The sequence below is a fragment of the Arvicanthis niloticus genome, chromosome 4, assembly GCF_011762505.2.
Source record: "Arvicanthis niloticus isolate mArvNil1 chromosome 4, mArvNil1.pat.X, whole genome shotgun sequence".
NCBI lineage: Eukaryota > Metazoa > Chordata > Mammalia > Rodentia > Muridae > Arvicanthis > Arvicanthis niloticus.
In genome coordinates this window covers 27950447-27974467 of record NC_047661.1, presented here as the reverse complement: position 1 = coordinate 27974467, position 24021 = coordinate 27950447, and the positions used below count along the sequence as shown (strand labels likewise).

Below are 24021 nucleotides of genomic sequence, written 5' to 3'. Positions count from 1 at the left end.
TGCATGACCAAAGGATATACAATTTTAGTTACAAAGAAAGAAAAAGAGGTTATGTGGTATAGAATATTGTGTATCTAGTTAGTAATATATTATGTGCATGAAAACTGCTGAGACTATGTATAAATAATTCTTACTATGAAAACTGACACTATGAGATCTTAATTATGCATATTTAGACTCATCTGGTTTGATGTAGAGTTCAAGACATTATATTACATACAGTAACTGCAATGGCACTACAAATAAAAATAATTTAATTTTATATATAAAATAAAATCTTGAATGTAATATAATACATGAATAATAATTTAATTTGTTCTCCATAAAGATTTATTCACCTAGAATTGCAAATCATTTTAACTAGAGAATATTTCAGAAAATAAAGTGTTTAAATGGAGTATAGACTCCGCAGGGAAGGTGTTGGTATTTGAGCTGAAATCTAAAAGAATTCCATGTAAAGGTTAAAAAGCTGATGTACTGTAAAGAGTCTAAGAATTTTAAGGAAGAATCAGAAGGTCAAAGTCAGATAAATGAATAGAAATAGATAATGCAAGAATGTGCAGCAATGACCAGTATTAAATAACAACAGAATTTGTTCAGAGCTCTAAGTATAGAAGATGGAACCCATCTCAGACATTACACAGAGAAAGACCTTGAAACACTTGGCTCTAAATGGACTGTCTCCATCAAATCTCTCCCCTCAGAGCTGAGAGAGCACCATGGAAAAAAGAGGTTAAAGCGTACAGTACATGGAGACCAAGAGCACAGAAGATATCAAGAACAGAGCTAATATGGACTCACAGAGACGGGGGCAGATCTGAATAGCTTTGCACCAGGTTCTAGCACATACATTATGGCTTCCAGCGTAGTGTGACTTCTGAGGTGTAAATAAGTCTTCTATTCTTCTTCTTCTTCTTCTTCTTCTTCTTCTTCTTATTATTATTATTATTATTATTATTTTTCCTTCTTCTTGCTCTTCCTCTTCCTCTTTTCTTCTTCTTCCTCTTCTCTTCCTCATCTTCATCCTCTTCTTTTTGTACTTCTCGTGGGCTAATGTTTATTTTGTCCAAATCTGATGACTTTTTATTTTATTATGATTTATTTTAAATTTTTAAAAAATAATTTGTTAAATACATTTTCATTTCCTTTAGTATGTATATTTATGGTATAAGTCTTTAAATATGTACTTCTTGATAACCTTGTTATCTTTATTTTTGTTGCATACATTATATAAACATGTATACATATATACATGCATACATGTATCTTTAGAGGTTATCTATTTGAGGCAAGGAGTTGGAGTAAGAGTGCCAGGGAGAAACTGGAGATAGGGAAAAAAAAGTAAGATGGAAATGGCAATATATATATATATATATATATATATATATATATATATATGTCATAATGGTTGATAGATTGTTATTCTAAATTTGCTGAAGAGTCATGCCTCTGAGCCTTTGTATATGTCTGTGAGGGATATTTAGATTACGTTAATTGAGGTAGAAATACCCATTTTCACCATGACATGGACTGATTGCTTGTCTGAACTAAAAGAAGGAAGCAGGCTATCAGAATTCATAATTTTCTGCTTTGCCTGGTTACAGTGTGGTGGCTGGGTGCCTCCACTTTCTGATCCCTTAACTCTCTCACACTGAATGACTCTACTCTGGAATTGGAGCCTATAGGGCCCTTTCACTTTTGTCTGAGTATTATGTCTTAGCACCAAGAAACTAACTATGACCACCAGGGTAATTCAATTCAAAATGCTACATGTAGAAGAGAAGAAGAGAATAACAATAAAATAAAAATACACCCTTATAAAGAATCAGTTTAACAATATTCATCTAATTCAGAAAAAAAAAAGAAAAAAATCCAGAGCAGCCTGTCCCGCATTTTTGAAGGAAATATTCATTTCATAGACATCAAAGTCACAATTATTGAAACCTAACATACTTTACCTGAATTTTAACTAATTACATGAAAATTGCTTTAGAATTACAAATTCATTGTTCAAAATAAAATATTCATATATCTTTTATGTGACTTGCCTAATTTATTTATTTTTTCATAATTATCTCATTGTCAAATCTAAAAACATAATACCAGTGCCTTATTATCATTGTCTTCATTATTCCAAATTGCACCTTTTAAAAAATATATTATTTTTAGAAGTTTCTCATATGTTAGAGTATCTAAGGATATATTTACTTTCCTTTGCCCTATCAGTAAAGAGTCAGTTTCTAGAGTGTGTCACTAAGTTTGGGTTTCTCTAACAAATCTTGCTGGAACAGTTCATCCATGTGGTTATCAATGAGACCATTGATGAGGTGTGATATTCTTAGTACCTGTGTTGCCTGGAATGTGCTGAGGCTGATTTCTGGCCAGACAATCATGTTGTGTTAACAAGGGTATTTTCTTTGACCATAGATTTAAATTAAACTTAAGAGTTATCCTCATTAACAAACTCACTAAATTCCTTTCATGTTGATCAGTATGTCAATGGAAAATGACTTAAAATCATAAACATTTTCTGGACATTATTTCTGTCCTATAAACATTAGAATCTATTAATTCCTTCCTATGAACATCTTCAAATTTACCTTCTAGTTGGACTCCTCAGTACACATGCATTCTATAGGATGATACCATATCAAGAACCTGCCCTCATCCATGTATTTGAACTATTTTTAGATGTATTTTTAGATGTATTTTTAGATGAGTTTGGGTTCAATCAGAGAAGATGCACTTAACCCTAAAGAGACTAAAGGCCCCAGGGAGTTTAGAGGTCTGTCTGGTGGAGTCGGGGTGGGGGTTGGGACATCCTCATGTAGATAGGGGTTTGGAGGAGGTATGGAATGTGGAACAGTGGGAGGGTAGACTGGGAGGGGAATAAAATTTGGAGTTTAAAATAAATAAATAAATAGATAAATAATTTTTTAAAAGAATGTTTTTGCTTTTTAAATTTTAAATGGACTCTCTTTTATAGCTTAGTATCATTTCCATGGAAAGTTTGGGGAAAATCAGGACAAAACCAATGCTATGAACAGAGTGGTGACTTTTGGAGGCCCAAAGTTCTGTGGTTTTGGATTTCCAATTCATCATCTTAAATCACTTACAGGAAAAAGACAAATTAAGTCTATGAAGGAATCTGATTTTAAGCCACTTCTTGTTTCCCCATACATTCTTGAATATCCCAATAACTGTGTTACATGTGACAAGATAAATCCTGAAGACTCTTTTTGACAGTTGATATACAGAGGCCAATGCACCATATTACCATATGTAAATAGTATATAGAATATTAAAGCTAACTGCCACTGAAAACAATGAGTGTAATGAAACCTTCTAAGTGTTTGAGAAACTCCAGCAATGTATCTAGTGGGATAGACAGCTTTGTTTCTCACAGTTGTCTGTGCTGTCCTGGTACATGAATTTCTTTAAACCGTGTAGCTAGTTTAAATTACTTTAGATTTAGTATTTTACATTGCTTTATTTTAATGGATATAAATTTTATATCTATTAAAATGTTTGTATCATCTTACATGTGTAAGCATCAATATGCTAAGTATGAGTAATAGTAAATATAAACAATTAATATATGAAAATATTTAAATTAAATGTACACAGTGTAATGGTGATTACAGTATTAAAAAAAAAAACAGTAGTTAAATATATTATGGAAATATTGGGAGCATACATTGTACTACCAGGCCTCACTAAAGAAGGTCTAAGATAATGGCCCAGTAGTTACTATGGCTTCCTGCTAACTTAAAAAATCTGCATTTAGTTCCCAGCTACATTAGAGCCCTCTCCATAATACGTAACTTCAGTTCCAGGAAGTGAGCCACCCCTTCTGTTGTTTTCACCACTGACACCTGTACTCACATTTGCACACACACACACACACATACACACACACACACACACACATCCTACATACATAAAATAAACTAAATCTTTTAAAATAAAATATGGATATATTGTCATATGACTCTGTAAATATAATGACCGCAATGGCTTCTATATTATTTTCAGGTTATTTTAACAACATTTATGTTATCCTGAATTCAGTAAATTCAGCTAAGTCCTAGGAAAAACACCTTACTGTTTTATGCAAAAGGTTGAAAATTAAACATCTTGTGAAAAAAAAAAAAAAAAAAAAAAAAAAAAAAAAAACAAAACTCTACCCAGTCTGATGACAATGTGTTGCAAACATCAGGTAAAATATGGTTTTCTTTCTTTTTTTTAATAGAAGAACCTATATATTTGTATTAGTTAAAATTTCTGAAATTAAATTCACATGTTAGTAGTTGGACTATCTCATCCAGAAAACTAATAATCACCTGTCCAATGACACTGCTGAAGGACCCTATTATATTCTGCCAGTGCGCTTTCATTTTGCTTCCTATATTCCTGTTCACCTGAACAATATTATTAAGTTCTGAAGTTGATTATATGGGTTCTTTGTGAACAGTGGCTGGGAACATTTCAGACAGCTAAAAATAAGGTTCTCTTTGGCTCTAAGTGAAACACACCTCTTCTCCCTTCTGACAAATATTCAGGGTGTTAAAGTGCTCAACTTTAAGTGTGCTATGGAAATTAAGATTTAGTTTGGTGACAGTTAAAAATGTTAGATACTACCTTTAAAGTAATGTTTTAATATTGTGCCTTCCCACTGACCAAATTAAATTCATTTTAAGTATCTTCAATCATTATTTTGAGTAGAAGAACAATGCTCTCTTTCCTTTCTGAGATAAATAAAAACAATACTCACTAAAGAAAACAATTTTTCACCTGCTGTAACCAGGAGCAAAATTGTATGGGATATAAATCTTTTAACATTTTTAAAAATTTCTTTTATTCGTTTTTGAGACAGAATTTCTCTGTGGAGCCCTGGCTTGTTTTGTAGACTAGGCTGATTCAAATGCATAGAGATCGACCTGCCTCTGCCTCCAGTACTGGGATTAAAGGTTTGTGCCTCCACCACCAAACTGAGACGTACAGTTTTAATAGAATAATATTTTGCAAAAATCTCATATCACAAAGAATAATAGTGCAATATTTCTTGCTCACCTTCTCGGCTTCTTTTCCTTCTGTTTGTTTGTTTTGTCTAATTCCAATGTGTTAGTTATTTCTTTGTATTACAATTTTTTTGCTATATTTTATTTTATTACTGTTGCTTATGGGATGGTTTATTTTTAATGAAAGACAGAATGATAATGAATCTGGGTTGGAAGAAAATTAGAGAGGAACTGGAAGGGGTAGAAGGAAGGAAAAGCATAATCAGGATATATTATGTGAGAAAGAAATATATTTTTAATAAAAAGAAAGTGAATAAATAATTATAATTACAATTAATATATGAATAATGAAAACAATTTTCCATAAAACTGAAATTATAGTATTGATTATCTAATATTGTGATTTCTAAGCATAATATCTTTTTTTTGTTTTCACATTTACACTGATAGCTCTCGTATTTGTTTCCAATCAAGTATACTGTGTTCAATTAAGATATGTCTAAGTACATCCACAGCCGTATTCTCTAATCCATCTAAGACTCCAAACTAGGATACATGTCTTATGTCTTATTTTCCCAAACTAATATTAGTCACTCAATTTCAATGAAAGTACCTAGAAACTACTCTTGAATTCTGGCTTGTGGGTTCTTTTGATCTTATGTGGACTAATATGTCATCTAGCATGATTTTAGACACATTGACCACGTGTTCTTCTTTCCCACATTTTGCCATTATTTTTAATGTGTCAGATCCTATTTTCTGATTTGTAACCTGACTTCCAACCTTGAAGTAATTTTGCTTAAAATAGCCTCACACCCCTGAGATAATGCACTTGCTGGGGTGCTTGAGAGCACATCTGCCCACTTCAAGTCAAATACCTTTTGCCAACTTTTCCTGCCCAGGTCACTGATTCTTTCCCTCTCTTTCCCTATTTACTGTGTCTGAACACAATTTCCAGATATGTGCAAAGCACAAAACTTAGACTTCCAAGAGATGGCAGCTGCTTACCACTAGAACGTAATGAAAATACAATTTATGTGTAAGATCAGGCAAGGAGCCACCAGAGTTACTGAAAATAGATTCTGGGATCTTCAGCTTAGAGTAGAGTAAAGATGGTCAGATAAAAGTAACTGAGAAAGGAGGCATGAGAGAAAACTCCCAATGATCCCGCATTTCCCTTGGAACTATGCAAAAAAAAAAAAAAAAAAAAAAAAAAAGATTCTAATGAGTGATTGGAGAAGCATCAGGAAAAAGAAATTGCCTATCAATAACTTTAGGCTCAATTAATCTTAAAGAAATAACAGGGTTATAATAATTTACAAAGTATCAAATGTTTTGTCACAGAAACTGTTGACATATACAGTATAAAATATAAGTAGCTAAGTGGTGTAGTTAAACATTATCAAATGTAAATAAATAAAATAACTTGGTTACCTATAGAGAAATCTAAAAGATTAGGGAGCTTGATGTAATGAAGACAAACTGCTATCTGCTTTAAAACCACCTAGCTCTTTCTTATCTACTTCTATGACAAATTAATGCTTGTTCTACCATGGCAACTGAGCCTCCTGGCTAGCTGTTTGCAGACTGCCCTTATTAAAGAGCAAGGCAGTAAAGATTATTATTTTTTACTTTTTAAGAAAGAAGAAATTCTCATTATACAGAAAAAAAAATGTGATTTAACTATTATGATCCCCCAACACCCTTATAAAAACCTTTTCTCCATTAAAAAAAAAAAATTTCGTTCTGGTTTGTATGAAGATCACTTCTCATTTTGAAAGTGAAACATTCCTTTATGGATCTACGATTTAAATCAATATTTACATGCATCAGCCATCACCTTCATTAGCCAAATAATTGTACATGTTTCACTAGGGACAGTAAGAAGCTCATGTTGTAATTCCATACAGAAAATAATCTTAATTGGTTTAGGTAATACCTCCCAATGCAAGTTCTATGCATTGTAATCTGAAACTATAGGTAGCTAAGCGACTGCTTTGAGATATATTGAGGTTACACAAGAAAAGACAGGAGTCACAGCACACACTGTATGGTTTAAGAAAAATCTCTGTGAAGAACAATATGCAAAAGCAATCTTGTTGATTTTAGAGAACCCTATAAATTCATTAGTTTAAGATCCTAAGATAATTAATCACATCAATGACTGGATAAATGTTTGATTCATCAGAATTTTAAATTTTACCTTGAGAATTAGGTGTTCCAGAAAATCTTTAAATAGTATATTTGTACCTTTAATCAGTGTCGAACATCTTGTCTTCACACATAAAATCCTTCAGTTTACTTTAATGTGCCATGGAGAGGAGGCCTTTGGTCCTGCGGAGGCCCAATGACCCACCATAGAGAGATACTAGAGCAGTGAGGTGGGAATGGGTGAGTGGGTGGAGGAGCACAGTGATAGAGGCATAGGGAAGGGAGAGAAAGAGGATGGAATGGGGGTTGAGGAGGGGTAATTAGGATATCATTTGAAATGTAAATTGTTGGGAGTTGACTTTTAGCAGAAAGCAGCTAGAAAGCAGCTATCATCTTTACTGCCAGATCTCCACCATCATGTACGCTCCCAGGAAGGGACTGTCCCAGTCAGCGCTGCCCTACCGCCATAGCGTCCCCACGTGGCTGAAATTGACATCTGAAGACGTGAAGGAACAGATTTACAAATTGGCCAAGAAAGGTCTGACTTTCTCCCAGATAGGTGTGATCCTGAGGGACTCACATGGTGTGGCACAGGTCCACTTTGTGACTGGAAATGAAATCTTGAGAATCCTTCAGTCCAAAGGCCTGCCCCTGATCTCCCTGAGGATCTCTACCATCGGATTAAGAAAGCAGTTGCTGTCCGGAAGCACCTTGAGAGGAACAGAAACTATATGGCTCAATACTATAACACTAAGCTGGTGCTCCCACCCAATTGGAAATATGAATTGTCCACAGCCTCTGCTCTAGTGGCGTAAATGCTGTTATGTACACAAGCAATAAAATCACTTTGAGTAAATTAAAAAAAAAAAAATGTTGGGGCCCAAGCTGCCCCACTTTTGGTGGCCAAAAATGTTGAGGCCCGAGCTGCCCCACTTGGGTGGCCAAAATGTTGCGACCCTCTCCGCTCCAAGCTTGGGGGCCAAAATGTTGAGGACCACTCTGCCCCACGCTGGGGATCAGAATGTCCTGGACTTCTCTGCTGCTCTGATCTTCCGGTCAGGGTCTAGCAAGAGATTGGGGGGGGGGGGGAAGAAGGTGAAGAGATGCAAAGAATAGAGACAAGCCAGAGAGTCTGTAGTCAAGTCAAGTTTACTGTCTCCCATAGACTATATTCACACCTCCTATTCACCTCCTATTGACCCTACTACAAGGAAATCCTGGGTATTTATAAGCACAAGCAGAACACAGGGGAAGACATTTTACCCTGTACACCATGCAGCTGGAGTCACTAAACAGTAAAACAAGCTATGTGGGATAAACAAGATGTTTGTCAGAGTGTGCTTCAGCTGTTGTAGGCTTGATAAACAAGTCTCTATCAGGGTATATGGCTCCAGATGGCTGCAAAGATGATAGCTGCTTTCTAGCCGCTTTCTGCTAAAAGTCGGCTCCCAACAGTAAATGAATAAAATGATTAATACAAAAATTAAAAACTCAAAAAGAAAAAGAAACTAAACAGAATTATGTGTAACATGTCCATGATAAACAGAGATTAAAAGTCAGTAGCTAAGTTTCAGAAGGAGAGATCAAGAAGACAAAATAATTCAATATTAACTTGCATAATGGTAACAATATTAGTAAGGTATTACCTTTAATACTGTGGTATTGTACAGTACATAGAAAAGTGCTAACATTGTTAGTTCCTCTTTTGAAACATCTTTCTCTCTGAAGACAAAAGTGACTGCCTTTGAACACCTCATACTCAACCCTTGGCTTCTTCTTTTTTAAACGTTTTTATTGGATATTTTATTTCTATTTAAGATTTTATCCACTTTCCCCATTTCCTTGCCTGAAGAACCCACACTTTGCTCTTTCTTCTTCATAAGCTTCATGTGATCTGTGAGTTATATCTTGATTATTTCGAGTTTTTTGAGCCAATATCCACTCATCAGTGAGTATATACCATGTGTGTTCTTTTGAGACTAGGTTACCTCATTCAGGATGATATTTTCTAGTTCCATCCATTTGCCTAAGAATTTCTATACCTCTGTTGAAGGACATCTGGGTTATTTCCAGCTTCTGGCTATTGTAAATAAGGCTGCTATGAACATAGTGGAGCATGTGTCCTTGTTATATGCTAGAGTATCTTTTGGGTATATGCCAAGGAGTACTAGAGGCAAATAAATTCCAGAAAGATCTTTATATAATTAAGTAAAATTTTAAATGAAATATTTTAATAAGAAAAATTGATGTTTTGTTAAAGATGCTGATTCCTTAAAATAAAGTATTTTCCTCTAGTTGATCAAGAGTGATATTTTTAAAATTCTGTAAGGGAAATATCTTAAAATTGTTCTTTTGTTCAGTCTTAAATATTTTACAAACAATCAATTTTACCAAAAAGAACTATTAACTTTGATTTCACAGATACTTGGCAACCATAATTTACAGAAGTAAGACTTTAAAATAAGCTTTCTAAAAGAGATATTAAATCCTCCAACTAGGAAATTCAGGATAAATATGTGCCAGAAATATACTGAAATTTTAAGCATATTTATGTAAAAGTTGTATCACTCCATATGCCTTTGTATCTGTCAGTCATATTCATCTTTTATAAATAAATGTTATTAAGATATCAATATATATTAATAGATGGCTAATTATATTTCTAATTTTATAAAATATGTATTTGTGTTTCTATTCGTTTTACTTGAACTAAAACTATACTCTATTTCACATTTCTGTACATGTGGTTCTCCACTATTTTGCACTTATTGTTCGTATAGGACACCATTACTTCTAGTGATTATAATTCCTTTTTCAAATACATAAATCCATCAAGTCTATGTAATTTTGATGTGCCAACTATGTATGTATTTATGTATGTATGTATGAATGTACATATGTAGATAGGTATTTATGTATCATTCTATGTAAGTATTTATCTATATTTCAATATAGGCACATATATATGTATCTTTGTATATATGCATGTGGGTGTAAACATAAATATATGTGAATATATATTCATTTCTATTTTATCTTGCTCTCATTAATTTTAGTCACTGAATCATTATTTTAACTATGCTATTCATATTATTCTGAGTTTATATTTTACATACCAAAAATGCATGTTGATCTTTTCAGTTTTACTACAAAGAGTTTAAATACATTGTCAATATTCATTTGAAAAAACTTTATAGTAAACAAAGTCTGAGTAAACATGGCCTTCATTTTATTTTCTTTTGGTACAGAAACATCATAAAGCAGAGCCAGAGCCCGTAATTCAGAGTGAGAGCTATAAAATGAGCAGCAACAAACTATCTCTTAGGGATGAAGTTATAGCATTTCGCACAGCACTGATGAAAATGTGAATTATTATAATTGTTATATTCTGAACAGAAGGCAACGTGAAAATGGCTATGAAATTGAAACTATAAATACACTGAAATTTACTTGGTAGAGACCCAGTCTATCTTATCTAAGATAAGGTCAACATAATCAAAATATTTATAGGTGATAGTTTAATTATAAGATTGCTTAACTATAAAACATCTAAATGCATAATTATAGAAATAGACATTATGAATAATATGGATTAGATATTATTTTTATTAAATAAATTAAAAATGCATACAGAAAATATATAAGCAACACATTATAAATATAGTAAGAATGATGTTCACAATTATATAGGAGAACTCAATCATGTGTTTTAAGATATGAAATAACTAGTATATTGATAAACGGGTGAAATTTGCCTCATAAGACCAAGAGAACTATTGTCTTTTTCATTCTTTCCTAGATTTTATTTCTTCACAAAAGAAGTGAACCTAAAACTACACTTTAATAATGTGGTGGTTTGCATGACAATTGCCCCCATAGGCTTTTGTGTTTGAATGCATGGTCCCCAGGTGGTAGAACTGTTAATGAAGGGTTGGAAGGCATGACCTTGGTTTTTTTTAAAAAAAAAAAAAAAAATGTGTCACTGGGGACAGCACTGATGTTTTTAACACACATGCCAGATCCAGTCTCTCTTTCTGTGCCTGATGATGTGCATCTGGTATAAGCTGTTGACTTTTGTTCCGGGACTATATCTGCCTGCCTGTTGCATTGCTCATAACCATAAAGGTCAGTGGTAAACACTCTTTAATTATAATCTCCAATAATCTTTCTATAAATTTCTTAAATTTTCTTGAAATTTTACCTCTTCATAAGAACAGAAGGTATACCAAGACAAATAACTTCATTTGTTATTTTCTAAGTCCTATAATTTCTTTACAAACTGTTGACTACAGAATGAAAATTGATGAAATTGATCCTTAATGCAGTAAAACTATAGTTTCACTAAAATATAAAACCTACTAAAATATAATCATACAATCTGACAACTAAAGAAAAATATTTGAAACTCTAAATATAAATTCAACACTATATATTTAGTGTTCAAATTTCTAATCAAAATAAATAAAATCCAGGATAAAATAGAGGCTAATGTTTGACAGAGAATTTTTCTCTTCACAACATATTTATTTCACTTGCCAGTGGTTGGTGCGCTCATTCCAATATTATAATATGACAATTTGGTCTTTTCTCCTTCACTCTGGCATATGACTACATAGGGTCTTCCTTCTTGGAACATTGATGAAAAATTTATGGTTAAAAAAATGTACAAATAAGCATGAATATAACTCTCATTTTACAGCTAGTAATGAGACTTAGGTGGCATTCACATTCTCTAATTCTGAATTTCCCCATCCTTTACCAAATATTTTTAGCTTCATGGTTCCTTAACTAATTGGATGTTCAAAGCTTTCAGTTGCAGAATTTTTCTCTTTTAGTTTTTTGCCCTGATTTTCTTGTTACAGCTTTTTCCATTGGCTTAAGTCAATGTGTACAACCCTAAAATAGGTTTGTTCCAAGAATACCATCTTTCTTCATGTGTACAAAACACTAAAATTCATCTATTTCGTCACTCAGCACTTGTAACCACAGACAACACTATAAATTCTTTTTGGCTTCTCACATCTATGGGTTTTAGGGTGAGTAGTTATCACTCTTAACTTCACTCAGTGGCATCACCATTTTCTATTAAAGTGCACATTTCTCTAATTAATACCTTCAGATTAGTGGATATTAAATTCCATGCAGGATGGAATCTAAGGTTTTAGAGCATGCTCTGCTGAGTATCAGTGAATGGTAGCCTTCTCATGTTCACACCAATATCCTTCGAAGGAACTTGCCATAGCCCTGAAAATATTTTCACATACATCACATTGCAGCTGAGTCGTAAAGAAGCTTTTTTCACTTTTTTTCTTAAATAGGCCTGCTGCTTCAAGACATTCAAAAGTGTTTCAAGATGAATGAATTCGATCAATCTCTGTTGCATTCAAATGAATGGAGTCCTTTGAATAAATTCATTGCTACAAAGTGATATTCTCCTTTAAATGAAAGTCTTTGTAGGATATCAGACAAAATGGTAGAGCAGACAAATTTTAACTCAACTGATGAGAATTTTGGTAGAACATTATATGCAGAAAAAACTAGTTCACATCTTACACTTCCATTCTAGAGACAAAGTTCTGCATACTCAACAAGTGAACTAGCTTAGTGTAGAGTCAACAAAACCTCTTGTAGCACACAAATGAATAGTGTCATATTGAGTATTCACTGCCAATCTCTATTTTGGTAAGAGTGCACATTCATGGTAGATATAACAACACATCCTTGGTTACTGGTAGTATATGTATTGCAAAAATCAAATGAACAGCCTTCTTCCTTGGCATGTGATCACTTTTTTTACAGGTATTGTCACATAACCAGGGAAAGAGAGGTTTGTAGCCACAAATGAGGCATTTTTATCTATTCAAAGAACATCCTACTTTGACAGACACTTCTAGTGAGTTTTCTCACACACACATAAGATCTTTCCATCTTTTGCCTATGTAAAGGGATTTATTCACTTCATTCTCCAATGATTTGCCATCATTTTTTTCTAGTAATACTCTTTTATAGCATCTGATCATCTAGCTATGTGACTGGCCTAAATTGTGAATCTCTTGGCATTTAGTTATAGTCTAAACAATTGTATTTATAATGAAAATAAACAACCTGGGAACTGCTTAATTTCAATCAACTTGGGAGATATATTTTCAAGATTTTCCTTCATGGATATAACGGAAAGTCTGGAGAGTCTTTTCTCTACTACCTGGTAATATGTGAGATAATACAGAACCATCTTTCACTCAGAACTTACCCTTGTCCTCTTCAGTTGGTTGATTTTAGGGAATTTTCTATGATGTCATAGTTACAGATGTAGAGAGAAAAGACACCATAGCGGGAATGAATACTATGAAATTTTAGCCAGCATGTCTGGTAATCTAATCATATCTACACAGCTTTCCACCTCTACTCAGTGTTAAAATATTACTATACATAGCCAACATTGTGGCTTGGTGGATGAGATAATAGTTCATTATAAGAAGCTCAGGGGTCATTCCTTTCTGAAGTTCGGTGGCAAACAAATAATCTTTTCTCAAAAGAATTTAACTGCTAATGATGAATGAGAGGTAATAGTCTAAAACCTATGCTATTCTGACAGTCACAGTGATATGCAGGCTCCACATTATATCCTACTAATCTAAATAGAGCCCATGACAATTGAGTCATGATTGGTTCACTAGCCACATGCAAAACTAGAAGTTTGGGTTGATGTTTCTTATTTGTCCAGAATATGAGTTACCTATAACTATAATGTGTATTTCCTAATATCTAATGCAGGTTTGTGTGTGTGTGTGTGTGTGTGTGTGTGTGTGTGTGTGTGTGCAGTTCAAAGAGAAATTATGAGGAATTGATTTGAACTATGAGTTCTGTGAATTGTTTCTCAAATTTCTGTAATTGATTATATGCTCCAAGTTGTTGATAAGCATGTATCTCAGAACAATTCTCTGAACTCATATTTCAAATCTATTTCTCCTCAAACTGTTAGTATTAGCAAGGATTCTCTTGAAAGAGAGCTAAAACAGTGTGCTCATTGGCCATATTATCCTTTAAGGAAATAATTCTTGCTATTCTGGAGCCTAACCGTCCTCTTACCTAAAAAACAACCCAGGGAACAATTATGTCTACAGGCCAAGCTCAGATGTCCTCCCTTTCCTAATTCTTTTCTTTGGGTAGATTTTGTTTATGTGTTTGTTTATTTTTGTTGTAGTGGTTCTCTGAGGAATATAATTATATTTCAAGCTACTTCTACATCACCAATTGTTGATTACTGAACTTATGTTCTTACTTCACCATTTTTGGTATTCACTGGAGTTTTCTTTTCTTTCAATAAAATAAAACGTCTTACAACACAAAGTCAAGTTGTGTCAGAGAAATGTACCCCAAACCCACTCTTTTGTTTTTTGGAGAGTTGATTAATTCTTTGACTGGCAATATGAGTACAGGAATGAGGTCATTTGGTTTTCAAGCAGAATGTCCTTCAATGTTTCTTCTGCAGCAGCTACTCAATGCAGAAAATGTACTCTTGTATTCTGATCTCAGGTATTCACAATTGACACTGTACAGAGAGTATGATTTTGTCTTTGGTTTATTGATCATCTCAATAATCAAGACACACAAGATTTTCTTATACAAATACCTGAGAAGCTAGAGAAAGAGCTAATATTTCAAAAGTGATTTCAGGTCTTCTAGACTACAAAGGTACAGTTCTCAGTACTCATAATGTGTGCTTACAACAAGCTGAAATTACATCTCTAAGCAATGTAACACTCTCTCTGGCACATGCATATATCCCTGATATTTATAGAAGAGAATGAAATGTAAATGAATGATTTTATACACTATGGAATCTTTTTACTTTGTTTTATTTTAATATGCCAAGGAAAAACTAGTAACTCCAAATACCACATAAAAATAATTCAATAAATAATCAGAAATAGTTTTAAAATATGTATTTCTAAACATATTCTGGGATTTTAATTTATATTATTTATTTTAAAGTCGATAAGTAAAGAATTTAAAATTTTGATTTAGACATTATGTTTTGTTTTATGTTTTATTTGAGTAAAAACAAAAGAATCAATTAGTCCTCTTCCTTTCAATAACCAGTAACAAAGAGTTTTATGTTTTGTATACATAGTATAAAATCTGCATCATCAGACTGATGAATCACAACCAAACAGAAAAAAGCTATTTTGTTTCTGGGATAATATGTTTATGAGTAAGATAAGGCTTGCAAGCACAAATACCTGAGTTCAATTCCTAGAGAGCATATTTTTATAATCCCAGGGTTCTTGGAATGAAGACACCAAGGGCTAGGATCTTGATACCCAGTCATCTAAGCATATTTTACAAATTCTAGTTCAGTGAGAGTTACACATCTATCTGGTCTACACACACACACACACACACTGAGACAAACACATACACACACTTGCAACTACAGAAACAACTAAAATTAAAAGAGCCATTTTGCGGTTAGTTGTTACATATTCTCACAATTTAAAATGTTAATAATATTGTTCATTTATTTAATGTCTCACACGTCAATGGCTAAGATACTGACATTTAGTCTATCCCATCTGTTATCATAAAAACATTTAATGAGGACCTGTGGTAAAATTAAACACTATAATGACTGTAACTGATGGTGATTATTCCAATTCTCTATATTATACCCATTATTGCTTATAGTAAAATTTATCAAGGAGATCCAAAACAGCTCATTTATTTATATTTCTCTAATACAACAGTTTTTTGGAAAGATTAAAATAATTATGTTTGTATCTGTCATTTTATTGTAAAACTGTGAAAGACTGTCACATATAATTAGTTCAATCTCATTGGATCATGCTTTACAAAGTATACAGTGACATCTATTGTATATATAATTCCCAAACTGAACTTAATAGGTTTTCTTTTTGTTGTTGCCTATTTGTTTTTTGTTTCTGGGTGTCTTTTCATTATTTCAACTGCATTTCAATAAAATAACAATAATTGTTCACACAAAAGTTTCATTGGTCATCTACCTAATTCTTCATTAAGATTTTCTCAATATTTAGTTCATTATCATCAAACCTCAGAGTATTGTCCTTCATGTATTTAAGAATCAGAAAGACAACCTCTATGATTTCATTTCAAGATTCACCTTCAGGGTAGTAGTATATTCTATAGCACTGAACTCATGTCTACAGAAATATAATCTTTGAAATAAAAATTTTAATATTAACTTAGCTAAAGTATATTAAAAATTGTAGAGATCATCCAATAATATGGATATAAGTATGATTTTTTCTGATAAAGAAACCACAAAGAGAAAATTACAATCTAAGGCAGAACAAATATTTTGTTAAATTGTAAACATAAATTATTAGATTTTTATTGAGGCCATCCATAATTTTTATCTGCTTATTATTTTTTTTTTATGTTCAGTCAGTGTAGAAAATAAGCTGTAATGCATTGTGACTACCACAGTTTCTTGTCAGTGTGAGAGTTCTGGGAATTTAGCAACAAAGGTAGACCACTGGCTTTGCTTCATGTTTTTCCATCTCACATGACAATGAGATTAGAATTTTTCAAGACATGCATTTGCATAAACGGAGTCAGTGCTCTCTCTAATATAAAAAACTAAAACCATACAACATTCTAACTATATTTAACCTTAAATATAACTCAACATCCTTGTCACCTTAAGGCTCCCATGTTATTCTCATCTCCTTGTTCTCTGTCACTCCTTTCTATGTGAGCAACAGTGACTGTGTATGATATTAACAAGCGGAGGTACCCACAGCAATGATGTGAAGAAGATGCACAGGGACTTTTTTCTATTTTGACCAGTTGCCACAGACCCAAAAAGTACTTTTTTTCAGTTTCCACAATGATTAATGTCTCATAAAGACATATGACATGGCTCAGCAATTGGTAGAAATAATAAAAGGTATAAAGAACAAGTTACATAAACAGAAAAATGTTGGAGAGCAATGTGGGTTGCACATGGGAAACAGGTCTCTATGTAAGACCTGAACTGGCCAGTGCTAGAGATACAGGAATCAGAAACAGATTCTAATCTCCATGTCCTCTCTCACATGTTAACCTCTTCATATCTTAAGATGTAGAAAAAAGAACCCAAAATAAGATCCTTGCCACCAAGGATTTTCACTGTCCTGGGATAGCCATTTCAAAGTTTGGCTAATATACGTATTACACAATAAAACAAAATGTTAGTGTTTTAAACATTGGACCTTAAATTACATGATTGCTTTGCCTGCTGTGATGGTTTGAATAACAATGCTCCCAACAGTCTCATATATATGAATTCTTGGTCATCAGGGAGTAGCCTTACTTGAAAGAGATTAGAGTGTGGCTTTATTGGTATAGGTAGGACCCTGTTAGAGAAAATGTGTCACAGGAGGTGGACCTAGGGGTTTGCAAAAGACCAAGACTGTCCCAGTGTATCTCCCTTTCTGCTGCCTGAAGATCCAGATGTAGAACTCTCAGCTCCAGCCCTGTTTACTTGCCTATCACCATGTTCCTCACCTTGATAATAATAAACTAAACCTCTGAAATTGTAAGCTAGCTTTAATATAATGTTTTCCTTTATAAGGATTAGCATTGTCATGAGGTCTCTTTACAACATTAGAACACACACAAAGATCTCTGCATAGATGTGTATGTAACACATGTGTGCCTAGTGTCCACAGAAGATAGAAGAGTGCATTGGATCCCCTAAAATTGGAGTTATAAGGGATTGTGAGCTGCTGTATGAGTAGTGGTAGCTGAACTCAGATCCTCTACAAGAGCAGTGAGTGAATGTCTCAGTTATCTATTTAACCCCTAGACCTTATGTAAGGTTTTCATTCTTCAGAATCCAGCTTGGAGCCTACAACTATGGATAAAATTATATTTTTTGTAACTAGACATTTTTATTATTCCATACCTTGCTATTAAAAAATAAATCACTAAAATGATGACATAAAAGCCTGTGGGTTTTATTACTAAAGCAAATTTATTTTCATGTTTGTTTTCTTATAATCATATTATTGCCACAACTAAAGGCAAAAAGGCAAGTTATTCGATCTAGCACAGCCAGAAGGCCCAGACTCCTTACCTGAGGAGACAATAAATACTTCTGTATCCAAGATGTCTTATAAGGTTTGTTCTACATTTGGCATTTAATTGCATTTGTATAAGAATTTCTAAATGATCTCCATTTCTGCAAGGAGAAGATAATTAGATAAGTTAGACAAATCAATAAAACTGCTAAAGTTGTTTCTTGTCAGTCTATAAACTAAACAAAGAGATGCTCTACTTTCAATTTGGTGGAGTGTTACATATGTAATTAATGCATTCTGGATCTGTGATAAATTATTAATTAGTCATTTATCTAAGCAGAAACTAGAAATTTGCCAGATAAGAATGACACAGGAATTTGAAAGGGGTCAAGTTATGCAATATGAGTACCTTCTAGATTAAAGAGCAGTAAAATTGCAATCTAATACATCTCAAGATGTACAATTCATGCTTTCCCTGATCAAATTTCCACATTCTGTAGCTATTGCTACTTTTGCTCTCTAAACCATATTAACCATGAATTTTGATCAATACTTTATTATCATACAACACAATATTGCTGACATCAACTTCCAACCTCCTTTCTTTTAAATTATTATGGTCAGTATCACCATCTTTCTCATTGTCTTCCTCTTCATCATCATAATCAGAAATAGGACTAACTGAAGACCTCTTGAGTAGGCATCAGAAAATGTAATTGATGGTACACACCTTTGAGTAACATATGTTCTAAGTAAGGAATGCAAGTCTCAGCCACCACAGGGAAATTTTTCTATACTTTGTATTATACAGTAACTTTAACTAATTATCTTCCTATTTCCCAAACTTGCAACAATTGCTTCATGCTACCACACAAACCAGTCTTTAAAAACTATGCTTCACACACATATTCATTGAATATGTTTAGGACGATAAGTGTATGATTTATTCTAGTTTAGGTATGTTCTGTCAACACTGTGTCCTGCTTTACTTTGATGAGACATTTTAAAAAGTGGCAAAGACAATGGATAGCTGGAATGACATGAATGTGAAAGAAAATAAGTGGACTTTTCAACCAATTTAAATCAATAAAGAAAAATAAAAATGTGGAATGGGAAGTTCTTGGTTTTTATAATTTGCCCTTAAAAGTAGATACTTTTTCATAAGAACAAATGATGGAGAGGTATAAGAAAGGCTTTTTATGTCTTATTTACATAATTTGTGGGGTTTTTAGAACCTATCATATTTTATTGCATTATGTTTACTTCCTTTTGCTTTTGTGATTACTGAAAATACTTGAGTCTGAAGTTAAAAGTAGTACATGTATATTGAGAGAAAACTTTTATGAGCCCAAACTTCTCAATTATTAGGTGGAAGCTGGAAACTGATATCTTAAATTGCTTTTCGTAGTTATATTGGTTCTTATATTTTCAATTCTCTTCCCTGGAATGAGTGGGTGTGGTAGGTGGAGAGGTCAGCATTCCCAGATCTGGTTGATCAGATTTTCAATTTTGCTGTGGAGTCTTGGACCCTGTTATAAACAACAGAAATTGCATCCCCTCCTCCCTTCAGGTCACCCTATTTCCCCCTGGAGTTTTGACAAAGTGGGTCTGTCTCTTTTCAGCTTATAGGAGAAACATATTCTATTTCTCTGAATATGCTTTAAGAATAAAATTTGGTTTCAATGAAATGAAAAGAGAATAAAATCCTTAATATTCACATTTACTTTGTTACTTTTTTTCATTTGATATCTCTATTCTCATTCCCCACCCACGGATTCTTTTCTCTTCTTCATAGTAATAGCCAAACAGGGTGTCCTTTCTAACTTGGTCCTGCTGTCATCTGTATCTTCATAGCCACTGCATTTATAAAAGTAAGGAAGATGATTCAAGTTGATGAGAAATAATTCTTTAGGGCACAATAGGGAAGAGCCTGTGACTGAAAAAATGTAAGTGGCAAATACTGTTTTATTCCACATAATTATACCACAGAATATCCTAAAAATAATTGTCTTTCATTAATCAAATATTTATAATTATAATACAATGTGTTTTTTATTGTTAATATTTTGGCTTAAAGACATACTATTTTTGTTTTTTGTTTGTTTGTTTTCTTTGTGGGTTTTTTTGGGAGGGAGTGGTATCTTTCTCTCATCAGAGACTTGAAGTTCTTTCACTTGCTTAGTTAGAATTACACCAAAATATTTTATATTATTTGTTGCTATTGTAAAGAGTGTTTTTGCATTAATTTCTTTCTCAGCCAATCTAACTTCTATATAAAGTACAGCTACCAGTTTCTTTGAGTTAATTTTGTACCCAGACACTTTGCTGAAGGTGTTTATCAGCTATAGGAGTTCTCTGGTATAATGTTTGTGTTCATTTATGTATACTATCAGATCTTCCTCTGAGAACAAAAGATTGACTTCTTCCTTTCTAATTTGTATTGCCTTGTTCTCCTTTAGTTGGCTTATATACAGAGTGTAGTCAGCTTTGTCTTATCTCTGATTTTAATGTAATTGATTTATGTTTCTCTTCATTTAATTTTATATTGGTTATGAATTAGCTGTATACTGCCTTTAATGTGTTTATATACACACCTTTCATCCTTGATCTCTCCAATACTGATAACATAAATGGGTGTTGAGTTTTTTCAAAGACTTCAACATTTAATGAGATGATCATGGGTTTTGTTTTATTCTTTCAATTTGTTTATATGATGGATTACATTGGTGGATTTTCTTATATTGTGTCATCCCTGCATCTCTGAGATGAAGTCTACTTGATCATGGTGGATGATGTTTCTGATATGTTTTTAAATTCAGCCTGCAAGTACTTTACTCAGTATTTTTGCACCAATGTCCATGAAGGAAATTATTCTGAAATTCTCTTTTGTTGTTGCATCTTTTTGTGGTTTAGTTTATCAAAGGGACTGTGGCCTCATAAAATGAGTTTGGCAATGTTCCTTCTGTTTCTATTTTGTGAAAAAAGTATGAGGAGAATTGGCATTAGCTCTTTGAAAGTCTAGTAGAATTGTGTGCTAAAACCATAAAGCCATGGTCATATTTGCTTTGGAAGCTTTTAATGACTGCTTCTATTTTCTTTAGTGGTTATAGGATTATTTAGATTGTTTACCTCATTTTGATTTAGCTTTGGTATGTAGAAACTGTCTAGAAAATCATCCATTTCATTTAGATTTTTCAATTTTGTGGAGTAGAGTGTTTTGAAGTAAGATATAATGATTTAGATTTCTTCAGTAATATCTTTTATTATGTCCTTTTCCTTTCTGATTTATTAATTTGAATATTTTCTGTCTGCCTTTAAGTTTGCTTGGCTAAGTGTTTGTCTATTTTTCTTTTCAAAGAAACAACTCTTGGTTTCTTGACTCTTTGTATTCCTCACTCTCATTCTAATGTATTGATTTCAGTGGTGAGTTTAAGTATTTCCTGCCAACTGCTTCTCTTGGGTATATTGCTAATTTTTATCCTAGAGCTTCAAGTATGCTGTTAAATTGCTAGTATGAAGTCTCTCCAGTTTTCTTATGACTGTACTTAATGCTATGAACTTACCTCTTAACCCTGCTTTCATTATGTTTGTATATAAGTCTGTGTATGGTGTGACTTCATTTTTATTGAATCTGAGAAAGTAATTCTGAAATTCTTTATGTATTTCTTCCATAACCCAGCAGACATTTAGTAGAGTATTTTTTGGTTTTTAAAAATTTGTAGGCCTTCTGTCTTTTCTGTTGTTGTTGAGCTACAGCTATTTTTCCATGTTGATTTGACAAGATGCAATAGGTTATTTTACTATTCTTGTATCCATTGATACTTGCATTGTGACCAGCTATATGACTAATTTTAAAGAATTTTTTATGAGTTGATGAGAAGAAAGTATATTCTTTTGTGTTAGGGTGAAATCTTCTATAGATATATGTTAGGTCCAGTTGATTCATAATAATGGTTAATTTCAATTCTCTGTTTTGTTTCTGTTTCAACTACTTGTGCTTTTGTGAGAGTGGGATGTTGAACTCACCCTTTATCAATGCATAAGATTTGATGTGTGCTTTAAGCTTTAGTAATTTTTTTTTTTACAATGAGTGTCCTTGCATTTGTTGCATAGATGTTCAAAGTTGAGATATCATATCGATTAATTTTTCTCTTGATGAGTATGAAGTGTCCTTCCTCATCTCTTTGGATTGATTTTGCTTGAACTTCTATTTTATTAGATAATAAAACTGTCTGCTTCAGCTTGTTTCTTAGGTTAATTTGTTTGGGAACCTTTTTCCAGCCCATCTTTCTGAAATAATGTCTACCTTTGTTCCTGAGGTGTGTTCTTATATGCAGTCAGATTATGGATACTGTTTATGAATCCACCCTATATCCTGAGTCTTTTTATGGGGTAGTTGTGTTCATTAATGTCAAGAGATATTAATGACCAATGCTTGCTAATTCCTATTTTTCATTTCCTTCTCCAATTTTTATTTTCTTGTTTTTTTGTGTGTTTATTCATTTCCTTTTAAAAGGCCTCTCATAAGATTAGATTTTAGGGCACAAGTTTATATGGCACAAGATTCTTGTGTTTCAGGTTTGTTAAAACATCCTGGGCTCACTGTTGTAGGATAGCTAGATTCTGGTGATGCCACATTGTCCTTGCTTCTCTTGATTATGTTCTTATGCTGTGCTTTAGACAACTAGTTGTCACTTCTGTGGAAAGACCTGGTAACCTTGTATAGCAGTAGGCCTCTGGGACTGCTGGAAGAGCAACTAGTTTCTGCTGGAAGCAGTGCTCTGTAATTGCAGATAAAGCTGATTGTCCCAGGTGGCTTCCAGGGATATAAGCAGAGCTGATAGTCTCAGTTAATTTCAGGCCTCTGGTTATCCTGGCTTGCAGCAGGCTTGCAGGGATGCAGGCAGACCTGGGATATCTGCAGGACTGCATGATTGCAGGCTGTGGTATAAACCAGAAGATGGAGCAACGAGGTGACAGGGCAACCTAATGACTGCTGAACTTGATAGGGGAACCAGTGAACAGGGGATTGGAATGTTGGAGATATCACTTGATTGTCCTGGGAAGGAGCAGGCTTCCATGAATCCAGGCAGAGCTATGTCTATGGAACGAAATGCAGAGGAAACAGAGCAGAACACGTATTTGCATAAACTGGGTTTGCCAGGAGGGTACACTGAAGACGCACACTGTATACCCTACTGTCACTATGGAGTATGCATGTAAATTTCCATAGCTTCTAAATTGGTTGGTTATGTCTATATGCAATTTCTATTTTATTTAGACATTACTAACTATAGCATGAGATTTATTTGTGAATTGCTGAGTTCATGACACATGTTTTCATGTAGTTCTAATGAAAAATTTAGATTTTTGAGTTTCAATAAAAATGATCATTGTAGATTTCCTGTGCTGCAATATATCCATTCTTTCTCTTCCAGCCCAAGGAACCTAAGGATAAAGAGCTACTGTGAAAGCATAGCCAAGTCCAAGAAGTAAACTACATATAACCAATCCAGAAAATGCCACTGGAATGACATAAAGAAATTTCTAGCAAACAGATAGTATTCAGGTAGGTAGTCATCTCTAAGTTGAGGAGGATTATGCATCTTATCAATAAGCCCAATAAGAAGGCCCTGGAGAAGAAGCAGAGGAACCCTGCAGAACAAGAAGTTTAAAGTGTACCAATCACAAGCTCTGCAAATGTGCACTCATTCCCTCTTCACAGTTTTGAAGCAAATGTGTACCTACATAGCCAAGAGTCACAAACTTTCCAAGTCAAAAGTTAAACTCAAACCAAGGTATAG

The 24021-nt window shown here is 33.4% G+C and overlaps 1 protein-coding gene across 1 annotated transcript; it reads left to right on the top strand.

Annotated features, from left to right (window-relative positions):
- The first annotated feature begins 7589 nt into the window (after nucleotides 1-7589).
- On the top strand, nucleotides 7590-8035 carry LOC117707256 (small ribosomal subunit protein uS15-like). Its single transcript, XM_076932076.1, is given in 2 exon segments — nucleotides 7590-7815; nucleotides 7818-8035. Coding segments are annotated over 2 exon segments (396 nt in total). The 3' UTR covers nucleotides 7988-8035.
- The last annotated feature ends 15986 nt before the right edge of the window (nucleotides 8036-24021 follow it).